This window comes from Mauremys mutica, chromosome 12 (assembly GCF_020497125.1).
Source record: "Mauremys mutica isolate MM-2020 ecotype Southern chromosome 12, ASM2049712v1, whole genome shotgun sequence".
Lineage (NCBI taxonomy): Eukaryota > Metazoa > Chordata > Testudines > Geoemydidae > Mauremys > Mauremys mutica.
The window spans coordinates 54,916,888-54,930,649 of NC_059083.1; the positions used below are offsets into that span (position 1 = coordinate 54,916,888).

At 51.9% G+C, this 13,762-nt stretch overlaps 1 protein-coding gene across 6 annotated transcripts; it reads right to left on the bottom strand.

Annotated features, from left to right (window-relative positions):
- Nucleotides 1-381: 381 nt before the first annotated feature.
- Nucleotides 382-10,499, bottom strand: LOC123345423 (zinc finger and SCAN domain-containing protein 2-like). 6 transcript variants are annotated; one of them, XM_044982286.1, is made up of 3 exons: nucleotides 10,339-10,499; nucleotides 3,830-3,954; nucleotides 382-2,627 (listed from the first exon to the last, which is right to left on the bottom strand). In XM_044982286.1, the coding sequence occupies exons 2-3, from the start codon at nucleotides 3,861-3,863 to the stop codon at nucleotides 1,303-1,305; spliced, it is 1,359 nt and encodes a 452-aa protein (XP_044838221.1). In that variant the 5' UTR covers nucleotides 3,864-3,954; nucleotides 10,339-10,499; the 3' UTR covers nucleotides 382-1,302. The 6 variants fall into 6 exon arrangements, 4 of the variants coding, with proteins under 4 accessions (XP_044838221.1, XP_044838224.1, XP_044838223.1 ...); XM_044982289.1 differs by lacking the exon at nucleotides 3,830-3,954 and having other exon boundaries at nucleotides 382-2,624; XM_044982288.1 differs by lacking the exon at nucleotides 3,830-3,954.
- Between the last annotated feature and the right edge of the window lie 3,263 nt (nucleotides 10,500-13,762).

A 13,762-nucleotide genomic window follows, 5' to 3' on the forward strand; every position in this document is an offset into this window, starting at 1 on the left:
CCATGCTGGGGCCCTCTTTCTACTCTGAGATTGCATGGACCCCTCTGCTGGAGAGCTCTGCATCGTTGCCGGTGCTGCTGAGCTCGCCCCGATGTCCAACCAGGAATTGAGATTCAAACTGGCCAGACAGGAAAAGGAATTCAAATTTTCCCGGGGCTTTTCCTGTATGGCTGATCAGAACATCTGAGCTCGGACTGCTGTCCAGAGCGTCAACACAGTGGTGCACTGTGGGATAGCTCCCGGAGCTACTAAGGTTGATTTCCGTCCACACACAGGCTAACTCGACATAGCCATGTCAAATTTAGCGCTACTCCCCTCGTCGGGGTGGAGTACCGAATTCGAACTAAAGAGCCCTCTATGTCGAACTAATTAGCTTCCTGGTGTGGACGGTTGCACGGTTAAATCGAATTAACGCTGCTAAATTTGACATAAACTCCTAGTGTAGACCAGGCCTTAGAGAAGGGAGGTAGTGCATCATGGGAGATGTAATCCAGCTGAGAGCCTGGCCCATAGGGGAGAATGGGGACATGACGAGGTAACTGAACTATAACTCCCATCAGTAGCGTAGCTAGCGGGGTTCAGTGGAAGCAGCCGCTTCCCCTCAGGGCGGCAGGCACGGAAGTGGTGCCTGCCGGCCGGTGCTGCCAACAACACAGCCGGAGGAGCCATGCGGGAGCGGCAGACGCGGCCGGAGGAGCAAGGGGGCTGGCTCCTCGGCTCAGGGCTCGGTGGCCAAGCGCTCCCCGGCCCCCCCTACCCGCCCCTTGCTAATGCGGCGGGCGGGGGGAGGCGAAAGGGCCCCTGTGCCTTTAAGGCCGCCTGGCTGGTGAGCCCTGCATGGAGCGCGCTGAGCACTGGGAGCAGGCCGGGGACAGGCGGTGGCACAGGAGGGAAAGTGAACGGGGGTGTGTGTGTGTGCCCGGTCAGGGGCGTGGCCAGAGGAGGAGCCAAGGGGTGTGTGGCCAGAGGAGGAGCCAAGGGAGGGCGCCTTTTTTATGTTTGCTCCCCCTATACTGAAAACCTGGCTATGCCACTGACTCCCATGAGGCAATGTAGCAACATTTCCAAAGCAAAATATTTGAAGTTCGGGGCATTCAGTATTTTTGCCCCCTTGCCTCCCCCCCCCCCAAAAAACCAAAAAACAAAACACCCACCAATTTTTTTCCCCCTAGAAAGCAGACACTTGACACTTTTCACAAAAATGGGTCAGATTAACGCCCCCAATTTTCCATTAAAAATAGTTTTCATGGGAAAGTTTCAACCCATTCTACAGATGTATAGTGTCTTTTTCCTGCGTGGGATCTAAGCACTGCTGCTTTGCATGGGCACCACTGTAATATGCAATAAAGTCTGGGCTGTCACCACAATAGGGACAGTCACAGGGCAGCCCTCCTTCTTGTGTTTCCGTTGATGTGACACAAGTCCTGAGCTGTGACGGAAGCTTTTCCCACACTCGGGGCATCCATAGGGCTTCTCTCCGGTGTGGAGTCTCTGGTGGGAAGTCAGTTGTGAGCTCACGGTGAAGCTTTTCCCGCAGTCAGGGCATTTATAGGGTTTCTCTCCTGTGTGGATCCTCTGGTGCCTGATCAGCTGTGAGCTGCAGCTGAAGGTTTTAGCACAGTCCAGGCACCTGTAGGGCTTTTGCTCCATGTGGGATCTCTGATGGACAATGAGGTTTGAGCTCCGATTGAAGCTTTTCTCACAGTCAGGACATTTATAGGATTTCTCCCCTGTGTGGGTTCTCTGGTGTCTAATGAGCCTGGAGCTGTTCTTGAAACATTTATTGCACTCGAGGCATTTATAGGATCTCTCCCCTGTGTGGGTTTTCTGATGCCTGGTGAGGTGCGAGCTCTCATTGAAACTTTTCCCACACTTGCTGCATTTATAAGGTCTTTCTCCTGTGTGGGTTCTCTGGTGTCTAATAAGGTCAGAGCTGTTCCTGAAACATTTCCAACACTCAAGGCATTTATAGGGCTTCTCTGCTGTGTGCACTCTCTTGTGGATAACAAGGGTTGAGCTCTGGCCAAAACTCTTTTCACACTCATCACACTTATAGGGTCTCTCTCCTGTGTGGATTTTCTGATGTCTCAGGAGGTAGGAGCTCACGCTGTAGCTTTTCCCACACTCGGGACACTTGTAAGGCAGGTCTCCCGTGTGGGTTCTTTGATGTGCAGAAAGATTGGAGCTGTGATTAAAGCCTTTCCCGCAGTCAGGGCATTTGTAGGGTCGCTCTCCCGTGTGCAATCTCTGATGAGTAGCGAGGTTCGAACTCCTGCTGAAGCTTCTCCCACATTCATCACACTGATAGGGCCTCTCTCCTGTGTGGATTCTCTGGTGATCAATAAGGGCTGATCTCCACCGGAAGTTCTTCCCACACTCACCACATGTGTTTGGAGTCTCTCCAGTGGGGATTTCCTGGTGGATGGTTTCTCTGAGCTCTCTCTCCACAGGCTGTTTTCCTTTCTGCCTAAGGGACCGGCGCAGATTCCACCTGTCAGTCCCCTGCTCCAGGCTTTGGGAAACGTTCCCTTCAGGATGTTGCAATAACATCGTGGGCGGGTCCACTCGCTCGGCACCTTCCTGCTGCAGATTCTCTTCCTCATTCGTGCTCACTGCCCCATCACCTGCTGGGACACAGAGAGAATCCAGACAGGAGTAAGTCCCTTTGCTGGGGGGAATGGGGACCTCTGAAAGGGGAACAAGAAAGGGGGGAACAAACTAAAGAGAAGCTGATTCAGGAGCTGAATACCTGAGAGGAGAAAGGAGGGGACCAATTCTCTTCCACATCACATCTGAACGCTAAGAGAGAGGGAGAGACTACCAGCTATTAGTCAGGGTGGGTGGGAAGCTATGATGAGTGACGTTTGCCATGAGAATACAACCCCTGCTGGGATAATCCTGACCTGGGTGAGAAGAGGCAGAACTGGTGGAGCTCATGGACCTTTTGTTGGAATCTCAGATTTTTGCTTCCTTCACTAATGGTTTCTGAGTTGGTTGAACCACCCCTGGGAGCGCCCTTTCCTCAGAGTCCTGGACAGCCAGGACCCACAGCTCTTCCCCTTGCTCAGGTGATGCTGAGTTTGGGAATAGGAAATCCTGCTCAGGGGACAGAAAGCAAATGGAATCAAACCTACCCTCTGTTTGCTGAGTGGTTGTTAGGGAGGATATGCCAGGATTTTAACCCCTTTCTTTGCTGTAGAGACATTTAATATGAACAACAAGGGAAATGGTCCCAGAGCCCCCTGGGAAAGGCAGCACATGTGGCCCAGATGCTGAGTCACTAAAGTGAGTTTAGGGATCTGCACCGACAGGGAACTTGGAGCCAGATTTTTAAAGGTCTTTAGGTGCTTAAAGATGCAGACAGGCGCCTTGTGGGATTTTCAATAGCAAAGAGGCACCTATCTCCATGTACTTTGGAAAATCCCATGAGGCAGCTATCTGCATAGTTAGATGTCTAAAAACCCTTGAAAACCTGGCCCTTGGGGGACTTAGGCAGAGCCGACTCATGAGACACAAGTCCATCTCTGAGTTGGCAGAGGGGTCACAGGCCCCACGGGATGAAACCTGCCCTGGGAAGGAGGGACTGGGAACAGGGAGTTTCTCCCACTTGGGAGCCTTACTTATGGGAAGAGCAGCACCATCATTATGTCCCTGAATCTCTGGTCCCACGGGAGAGGTGCAGAGGGGACGGTCCCTCACACATGGGATATGGGATGATAGAAGTGGCTCCCTCTGAAATCTAAGAGGCCAGGAAACACCCTTTAACACAACCCAACCCAGATGCTTCAGGACCCCAGCTTGCAGTACCTGAGAAGACAGGAATCCTTACCCAGCAAGGTCACAGTCTCAGAATTCTCTTTCATGACGTCCCTGTAGAAGGCTCTCTGACTGGGTTCCAGCAGAGCCCACTGCCCCAGAAAAATACACAGGCACCTCCTTGAAAGTCAATGGCTGCTGAAACAGCAAGGGTCCCTCACTCAGTATGTGCTGCCCCTGCACAATCTCACAAGTTCAGTCACTTGCTCCCCTTCCTCAGCCTCCCTTGCCATCTGCCCTATCGCCAGGGTTAGAGCTCCCATGAGCCCTGGCATATATCCCCTGCTGACTGGCCCCTCATGTCAGCCCCAAGTTACCCCGTCCCACACAGACCTGCTGCCCCCTGCGCTGTTTCCAGCATCACATTGCTAACCGTTAAATAGATGTTTAAATCACACCCTCTTTGTGGCTCTTGGCGGAGTATGCAGAAACCTCAGATTAATTTTCACTGTGTTTCTGGCTATTTAGTTGACCTCAGTTTCAGTTTTCCCACCATGTTAGATGGCACATCAGGGAGCTGGGTGTGGCTCATTATTACACTCCTTATATGCAAAGTCCTACTTGGCTTTTGGTGTAAGTTAGAGCAGCCTTAATGCTATTCTAACTTACACTTTGCTTTCCACAGCCCCCTATGAGCCCCAAGAGACAGAAGAGCTGTTGTGCAGTACGTTCTGACCATGCTCCCAACACACGCACACCCCAAAACAGAAGCAGCAAAGAATCCTGTGGCACCTTATAGACTAACAGACGTTTTGCAGCATAAGGTGCCACAGGATTCTTTGCTGCTTCTACAGAACCAGACTAACACGGCTACCCCTCTGATACTTGACCCCAAAACAGCTATCTCCTAATTCTGGGAGCTGTGCTTACACCCCCTTTCTGTAGGTCTACACTGCAACTAGACATCCATGGTTGGATTGTGCCAGCCAAATCGGGCTCATGGGGCTCAGGCTGCAGGTTTGTTTCACTGCTGTGTAGATGTCTGGGCTTGGGATGTAGCCCAGGCTCTAGGACACTGTGATGTAGGAGGGTTTAAAAACATGGCCTTTAGGGAATATTTGGCAACCAAATTCTACAGACAAGTGTAGAAGAAACACTAGAGTGTTGGATAGAAAGACAAAATAACAGTTGACAAAGGCAGTCTCCATTGGTGGATCAAAGAAATGAAAGAGTTTTGACACCAACCCAGGAAATCAGAAAGCCCTGAAGATATATGATCCCAAAGAATAAACTTGTGTATTAAAAAAAAGAGAAAATCTCCCCCCAGGAAATTTTAAAATTAAAATGTTGCAAGGCAAATGGGAAATGTTATACTAGAAACACTGAGATCAGATTGCTAAAGCCACTAGCGAATTAATATTTTGAGTGATTATTTGCTATTAAAAATATGCACAGTGATGCACAATGACATCCACCTGCGGAATGTTAATGCAGGTACATTATGAAGTGCTCAGGCCATGGCTACACTTGCAGATGTAGAGCACTTTGGGTTAAACCTGCCTTCAGAGAATGCACCAGGGAAAGTGCTCCATTCTGTCCACACTGACCGCTGCAAGCGCACTGGTGTGGCTTGCGCAGCACTTGAAGCGGCATTTGGAGCGGCGCATTATGGGCAGCTATCCCACAGAGTACTTCTTCCCATTCTGGCGCTGTGGCTTGTGGGAAGGGGGTGTGAGGCATTCTGGATCCTGTCCCAATGCCCCATGATGCATTGCTTCGCATCCCAGCAATACCTGTGTTTCCGTCCACATTTGGCGCCATCTTTCAACGGTTTCTGTGCAGGGTTGTCTTCCCGAACTGTTGTGGAACATGCTGATGAGTCTCGCCAGCACGTCTCGTTTGGCAGTCGAGTTACTGCTTAAGATCCAAAGTGACAGTGAGGAATCCAAAGATGATATCGAGTTGGGTAACGCGTACAACACGAAATTGCTTGTCTCATTCACAGACATGCTCTCCACCGTGGAATGCTGCTTTTGGGCTCGGGAAACAAGCACTGAGTGGTGGGATCACATCGTCCTGCAAGTATGGGATGATGAGCAGTGGCTGCAGAACTTTTGGATGAGAAAAGCCACTTTCATGGGACTGTGTGCTGAGCTTGCCCCCACCCTACAGCGCAAGGTCACGAGATTGAGAGCTGCCCTGATGGTGGAGAAGCGGGTGGCTATTGCAGTCTGGAAGCTGGCAACTCCAGACAACTACTGATCGGTCGCTAACCAGTTTGGAGTGTGGCTGGCTTTGAACAAATGGGTTTCCCTAACTGTGGAGGGGCGATCGATGGGATGCATATTCCTATTCTGGCACCATCTCACCTAGCCTCCCAGTACGTTAACCGAAAGGGGTATTTCTCCATGGTTCTCCAGGCGCTTGTGGATCACTGTGGTCATGTCATTGACATTAATACAGGCTGGCCCGGAAGGGTGCATGACGCACGCATCTTTCGGAACACTGTCCTGTTCAAGAAGCTGCAAGCCGGGACTTTTTTCCCAGACCAGAGGATCACTGTAGGGGAAGTCAAAATGTCCATTGTGATCCTTGGAGACCCCGCTTACCCTTTAATGCCGTGGCTCATGAAACCCTACACAGGGAGCCTGGACAGCAGTCAGGAATGGTTCAACTACAGGCTGAGCCAGTGCCAAATGACTGTGGAGTGTGCTTTTGGTCATTTGAAGGGCCACTGGCGCTCTCTTTATGGGAAGCTAGACTTGGCCGAAGATAGCATCCCCACGGTTACATCCCCGTGCTGTACCCTCCGTAATATTTGTGAAGGGAAGGGTGAAAGCTTCACTCAGGCATGGGCCTCGGAGGTTCAAACACTGGAGGCTGAATTTGCACAGCCAGAGAGCAGGGCTATTAGAGGGGCCCAGCGTGGGGCTGCAAGGATTAGGGATGCCTTCAGGGAGCAATTTGAGGCTGAAAGCCAGCAGTAATATCTGCTGCTCTGCATGGGAGTTAAGTGCAGTGGCTGTGTTTGACACTGACTTGCAGTACTTGTTGCTTTCCTGGGCTAAGGTATATTTTGGTTTATGCACTAATAAAGTACGTTTTCAAAGTAAAAAACTCCATTTATTGAAAAGAAAATTCATTTATTGAAAAAAACAAAAAAAACAAAGTAACACAGAAATACCAAAAGGGCAAGGGGGTGGGGTGGGTACCAGTTCACTCATAGGCTTGAGTATGTCCTGATTTCATACTCTCTAATCCTGTCTGGAGTGCTGAGCACTGAGTGCTGCACTTCAGGATGGCTATAAAGTATGTTGAGGGGGGTTGAGTGCAGTGGATAAGGGTCGTAGTTTTTGTGGGTGGGTGTAGGGGCAAGGTTGCGGAAGATTGGCGAGGAGCTAAGTGGCAGACTGAGTACATGACTGAATGTGAGCGGAAGATGCAGGCCATTCAGTGAACTTTGCCTGATAGACCCTGCCAAGATATGGTTTAGTACAGTTCAGCATATTTTTTGTCTGTAAACAAGTCAGTTTATATAATGTGTACAATTTATGACTGTAATGAATGTAGCCAGCTGTTAAACCCCATATAACCCTGAGATGAGAGCGGGGGATATAGCATCGTAGAGGACTCCCCTTGGTGGAGTCCTGCCTGGCCAGCTGTCCCAAACAGCCAGAGTCCCCTGCAGCCCCTTCGTGCGCCTCAGGGACTCCCCGCACAGCTTGGAGTGTAAGTCCTTCTCTCAGTAAAGCCTTGCTTATTATCTTCAGGCTGAATGTCATTCTTTCGCTGGTATTTTGGCCCCCCTTGCAGGCACAGTGGGTGGTGAAGCTTCGGGTGTAGGAGGCAGCTGGGGGCGGTAAGAACCCAGATGTTGGGGAAAATGGGTTGGAGAGGACATGGGGACACAAGGGGAAGAGTTTTGGGACAAGGGCTGCGGAGGGGGGAGGGAGGTGAGCGCAGTAGTGTTCCACCTGCATGGCGACGAGCGCCTGGATAGAGTCCGGTTGACACTCCATTATGCTAATCAGCCGTTCCGTGCTTTGCTGCCAGTGCATCACGTTTTCCTGGTGGATCCTCCTTTCGTTCTCCCTCCACTTCTGTGCCTTTCGATTCTTCATGCAGCATGTCTTCTTTGCTTTTACGTGGCCTCTTCCTGAGTCTTCTCAGTCTGTCGGCCGGTGATAAGAATGACGGCTGAGATCTCAAGGTTGCACCTATACAGACAAAATGCAACACTTAACAGAGGCAGCATTGTACACACCAGACAGAGCAATGATTCCCCTGTATTTAAGGACAGCAATCACAAAAAACATACTTTGCCTGTCCCAAAGCGAGCGCACATAACCCACAGGAGCCCCAGAAATGGTGAGTAAGCACAGGGTCCATGGGGACTGATTGTTTCATGGCTGTACTGTCCTCTGGGTTTCTGTGCCTTAGGGAGAGCCAACAGCTGCAGGGGGCACCTACACTGAACACTATCCCAACATTCTCCACAAGAGTTCGTCCTGGAAGATCTCTCACTGCTGAGGGTGACCGGGGAAGCAAGGGAGGGTCTTCTCCTACAATGCAGCTTCCGCCCTGGCCCATACGCAGCTTGCCTGTGTGCAGCAATGGTCCCCCCTCCTTACCCAAAGAACCCGTACCTAAAAACTTCCTTCCCGAAAAGAAAGCTGCTTACCAGGAACCTCCGTTGTTTGTCCTTCCTCAAGCACCGGACGCCACGACTGGCTGCCTTGCTCCTGGCTCGAGAAGAGTTCCTGGCTGCATGCATCTAGGGATTCCGGGGTGTCTCCCCCCTGCCTCAGCACCATCGCTCACTCTTTCCTCCTCCTCTTCCTCCTCCCCCCCTTGCTGTGCTGGGCTTGGAAGTGTCCATGGTGGTCGTTGCAGTGGAGGTGGGATCGCCCCCAAGTATCACGTCCATCTCTTTGTAGAATTTGCAGGTCGTGGGGGCAGCACAGGAGCGGCCTTTTGCCTCGTGGGCTTTGCGGTAGGCATTCCGCAGCTCCTTTACTTTAACCCGACACTGCACCGCATCCCTGGCCCCTGTCCATCATAGCCCCTGTCCATCATGGCCCTTGATATGTGCCCGAAGGTATCATACTTCCTATGGCTGGCGCACAGCTGGGACTGCACAGCTTCCTCCCCACAAACACTGATGAGGTCCAGCACCTCGCCATTGCTCCATACTGGGGATCGCCTGGCGCGTGGAGAAATGGCCACTTGGAAAGATGCGCTGAGAGCACTCCACGCCTGGCTGAGCAAACAGGAAGGGGATTTTCAAAATTCCCAGGGAATTTAAAGGGCAGATCTGACGCTTGGACAAGGCAGCAGAGTTCAAAAGTGATGACCAGAGGGGCTAGAACAGGCATTGTGGGACACTTCCGGAAGCCAATCAGAGTGCATTAGGTGTCCACACTGGCGGCGCTCCAGTGAGAGCACAACAAGCGTTATTCCTCTCGGGGAGATGGAGTACCAGGAGCGCTCCAGCCACGTAGTCAAAGCACTCTACGTGCCTTACCAGTGTGGATGGGGAGTGAGGTAGAGAGCTCTTGGAGGCCTTATTGTGCTATAATGCACAAGTGTAGCCAAGGCCTCAGAGTGAGCCAAAGAACAGTTTAAAAAGAAAATGACTTAAAAGAATGCAACTACGTTCCATGGATCACAAGAAAAAGGCAGAGCAATTCAGGCAATGAGAACGGCAGCTAGGGCATTTTGTGAACTGCCACAGGGTTTTATGCAGACACAGAAACTGATAAGGGACTCTTTCAAACCCTAAAAACATGTCTGACAATTACCGTTTTTTTTTATGGGGTGGAAGAGAGGAGCTGTATGTAAAATATGTCCCTGAACCAAGTCTCCTTTGGCAGCTCAATACACCATGTTATTTAGGGAAGATCTGCCTGGCCTATGCACTGGGCTGCCCTGTGCCTTCAAGAACTCAGCCCTAGAAAGTCAGGGCCGCTCGGGGGGGGGGGGGGGGGAGCAATTTGCCCCATGCCGTGCAGGGGCCCTCATGAGAATATAGTATTCTATAGTATTCCAACTTTTTTTTTAATGGAAGGGGCTCCCGAAATTGCTTTGACCCGGGGCCTCCTGAATCCTCTGGGCAGCCCTGTAGAAAATGGGTGCTGAGCTGTGGAAGGGAGGGGAGAGGGCAGCCCCTCTGCCCCCACACTCTATTTTTGCAAAGACTGCAGATGACTCCCCGGTCTGGGGTCATTTCTATCCCCTCTGCTGCTCCCTATCCCAGGGTTTTCCCTCTATCCCGTCTGGCAGTGCCTGTATCCTGTTCTTAACCCTGCTGCCTACCCCCTGCCCGGATTTTGTCCCTTGGCCCCTCTCCTGGCCCTGCCTCCAGCTGTGACACCCCCTGTCCCCCATGCAGTCCGTTTCCCCCCTGCACAGACACTGTCCCTCCCTCCGATTTGCCCCCTGGAGACCCGGAAGCGCGTTGTTCAGGGTGGGAGCCGGGGCACCAGCAGGTGGGACTGAGCAGCCTCAGTTTGCAGGAGCAGCAAAGCAGCAGATGGTACCATTGTCCCGGCCCCAGCCCTTCCCCCGGGTCTCTCCCCTCACCTGCAGACTCCGGCTCAGGGGCTGGTGTCGGCAGAGCCCGGGGCTGCCCCCGCAGAGAGTCCCCCCGGCTGGGCACAGAGGGGCGCTAGGGAAGGTCTCCCCACGCACACACTCCGCTGGGGAGCAGCAGCGACTCAGCCCGGGCTCCCGGATCATAATAGAGTCTGCAGCAGCGTCTGACCCAGGAAGTTCAGCCCCGGATCTCCCGGATGGGCAGAGTAGCATTGCGGGGGGCGCGAGGGGGCGTTAACTCCTCAGCTGCCGGACTGCTCCGCGAAGGAACATGCGATACATATACAATTAATGGATAGTTAACAACACATTCTAAGAAGTTGGATCCCATGGCCACAACCACCTCTCTCTGACCTGTTTGGTACCCAGCATACACTGCCAAACCAAAGCTTCCCAAACTACAGTGGGATATCTTCATGGTGCACCTCACTCTGAATCTATACAAGTGCTTCTGCTGAGTACCCTGACTGCTGAGACAAGGAGTCCAGGAGGCAGGCACACAAGTGACATAGTAACCATAAAAACAACAAGGAGTCTGGTGGCACCTTAAAGACTAACAGACAAGGTGCCACCGGACTCCTTGTTCTTTTTGTGGATACAGACTAACATAGCTACCTCCTGATACTTGACATAGTAACTGTAGTGACTCTATGCTGACATAACTTGAGTTAAGCCACACTTAAAGTCAGGGGTGGCTCCAGGCCCCAGCACGCCAAGTGCGTGCTTGGGGCGGCAAGCCGCGGGGGGCACTCTGCCGGGAGGGCGGCAGGCAGGCAGCCTTCAGAGGCACGCCCGCGGAGGGTCCACCGGAGCCGTGGGACCAGAGGATCCTCCGCAGGCACGCCTGCGGGAGGTCCACCGGAGCCGTGGGACTGGCGACCGGCAGAGCGCCCCCTGCGGCATGACGCCGTGCTTGGGGCAGCAAAATGTCTAGAGACGCCCCTGCTTAAAGTGTAGATATGGCCTTAGGTATATTAAATGTTTGGAAGAAGTAACAGGAAAGTATGAGGGCAGACTAAGATTGATTCAGGTGTTCAGGCTCAAGGCACTGGAACTGGCCTTACTGCACTCTACAGGCACAGGAACAAAGAGGCACATAAAAAAAAGATATAATTTATTTATTAAAATTTCTTGGCTCAAGGATATATAACTCATGATTTTAGAATTCTTGTGGTTGTAAAGGTATCTTGGGGTTGTAGATGTGTGTTCATTATATTTTGAAAGGCAAAACTATGAATGGGTTCATTGAACAAAGAGTTAGATCTGTCCCTCAGGATAAGTACATTGGCTATTACCCAAGATAATCAGGGATGCAGGCCCATGCTCGGCATGTCCCTAAACCGTCCTTTGACTGCCAGATGCTGGGAGTGGTTGGTTGGTTGGATGCTGGGAGTGGTTGGTTGGGATAGTTCACTGAGGGTATGGCTACACTTGCAGCTGTACAGCACTGAGAGTTAAACCTGTCTTCGTACAGCTGTGTAGGGAAAGTGCTGCAGTGTGGCCACACTGACAGCTACCAGCACTGCAGTGTGGCCACATTTGCAGCATTTGCAGTGGTGTTGGGAGTGGTGCATTATGGGCAGCTATCCCACAGCGCACCTCTTCCCATTCTGGTGCCATGGATTGTGGGAAGGGGGCAGAGGGTGCAAGTCATTGCCTGGTCTGATCATTCCCTTAGAAGCACCTGGCATTGGCCATTGTCACAAGACAGGATAGTAGATTAGGCGGATCCACGATGACAGTTCTAATTTTCTGCAAAAATTACAATAGATTTTTTTTCCAGGGAGAAAGATGTTGTAGGAGATAGTATAATGGTCACCACCTCTCTGCCAGGGTCGAGTGGCAGACTCCTCCGCCCCTGGGACCACTTGCTGCAATCCCCTGGGGGATCCTGTTACTGCAAAAGTCCTTCTTGCTGGTTACACACTCCTGGGGTTTAATCAGCCCCTGAAACTGTCCCTCGCTGACTCTTCAGCATGCCTGGTCCCCGTCAATCCCCCTTCGCTTTACTCCTCCCCAGTCACTTACTGCAAGAAGTGCCATTCACGGAGTGCAGTACATCCCACTGCTATCACTGGTTGTCACGGAGTGTGGGGGGAGACTAGGCCTGGCACCCCCGGCTTCCTGTGAGTCACCATGACTCTCACCCAGCCAGTAAAACAGAAGGTTTATTTGGATGACAGGAACACAGTCCAAAACAGGTCTTGCAGGTACAGACAACAGGACCCCGTTTAGTTAGGCCCATCTCGGGCCCCCAGGTAGGCCACAGCCCCGTTGAGAAGCCCAAGCCCCTCTCCATTTCCCAGCCAGCTCCCAACTGAAACTCCCTCCAGCCTCTCACTCAGCCTCCCCCCGGCTCCTCCCCCAGCCTCTGTCCTTTGTCCAATTTCCCGGGCAGAGGTGTTCCCTGGCCTCCAACCCCCCCTCCTGGGTTCTCAGGTTACATGCTCAGGTATGTTTTCTTCCCCAATGCAGGCAGTCCCAGCAAAACTCCCCTGCCACCTTCCCAAGTTCATACTCCCCACTCAGCATTCACATAACACAGCAAGAACATTCCCACTTCATCACAGTGCTGGGCCCGTGCTCTGCCTCTCTAGGCCACAAGCAGCAATGGATGCCTTTGAGACAGCCTGCGAGCTGCACCAGGTAGATCCTGCAGACAGGCTCCGGGTTCTCATCCCCTTACTGGACCCCAAAGCCGTGGCATTGTACTGCCAACTGGAAGGGTCGGAGAAAGGGGACTACGAACTATTAAAAAAGGCCTTGCTGCACGAGTTTGGTCTGACTCCTGAGATGTACTGGGAAAGGTTCCGGGGTCAGGATATAACCCCTGAGGTCTCATATCTGCAACTAGCCATTCGCATGGAGGGATTCGCCAGCAAGTGGGCAGATGTGGCCCAGACGAAGGAGGACCTGGTTAAAATGATCATACTAGAGCAACTGTATGAGCAGTGCCCATCTGACCTGAGGCTGTGGTTGAGGGACAAAAAGCCAGAGAACCCGCAACATACAGCGCGGCTGGCCAATGAGTTTGTGAAGAGACACAGTTGGAAGTAACAGAGGAGAAGGACCTCGGAGTATTGGTTGATCACAGGATGACTATGAGCCGCCAATGTGATATGGCCATTAAAAAAGCTAATGCGGTTTTGGGATGCATCAGGCGAGGTATTTTCAGCAAAGATAAGGAGGTGTTAGTACCATTATACAAGGCATAGGTGAGACCTCACCTGGAATACTGTGTGCCGTTCTGGTCTCCCATGTTTAAGAAGGATGAATTGAAACTGGAACAGGTACAGAGAAGGGCTACTAGGATGATCCGAGGAATGGAAAACCTGTCTTATGAAAAGAGACTCAAAGAGCCTAGCCAAAAGAAGGTTGATGGGGGATATGATTGCTCTTTATAAATATATCA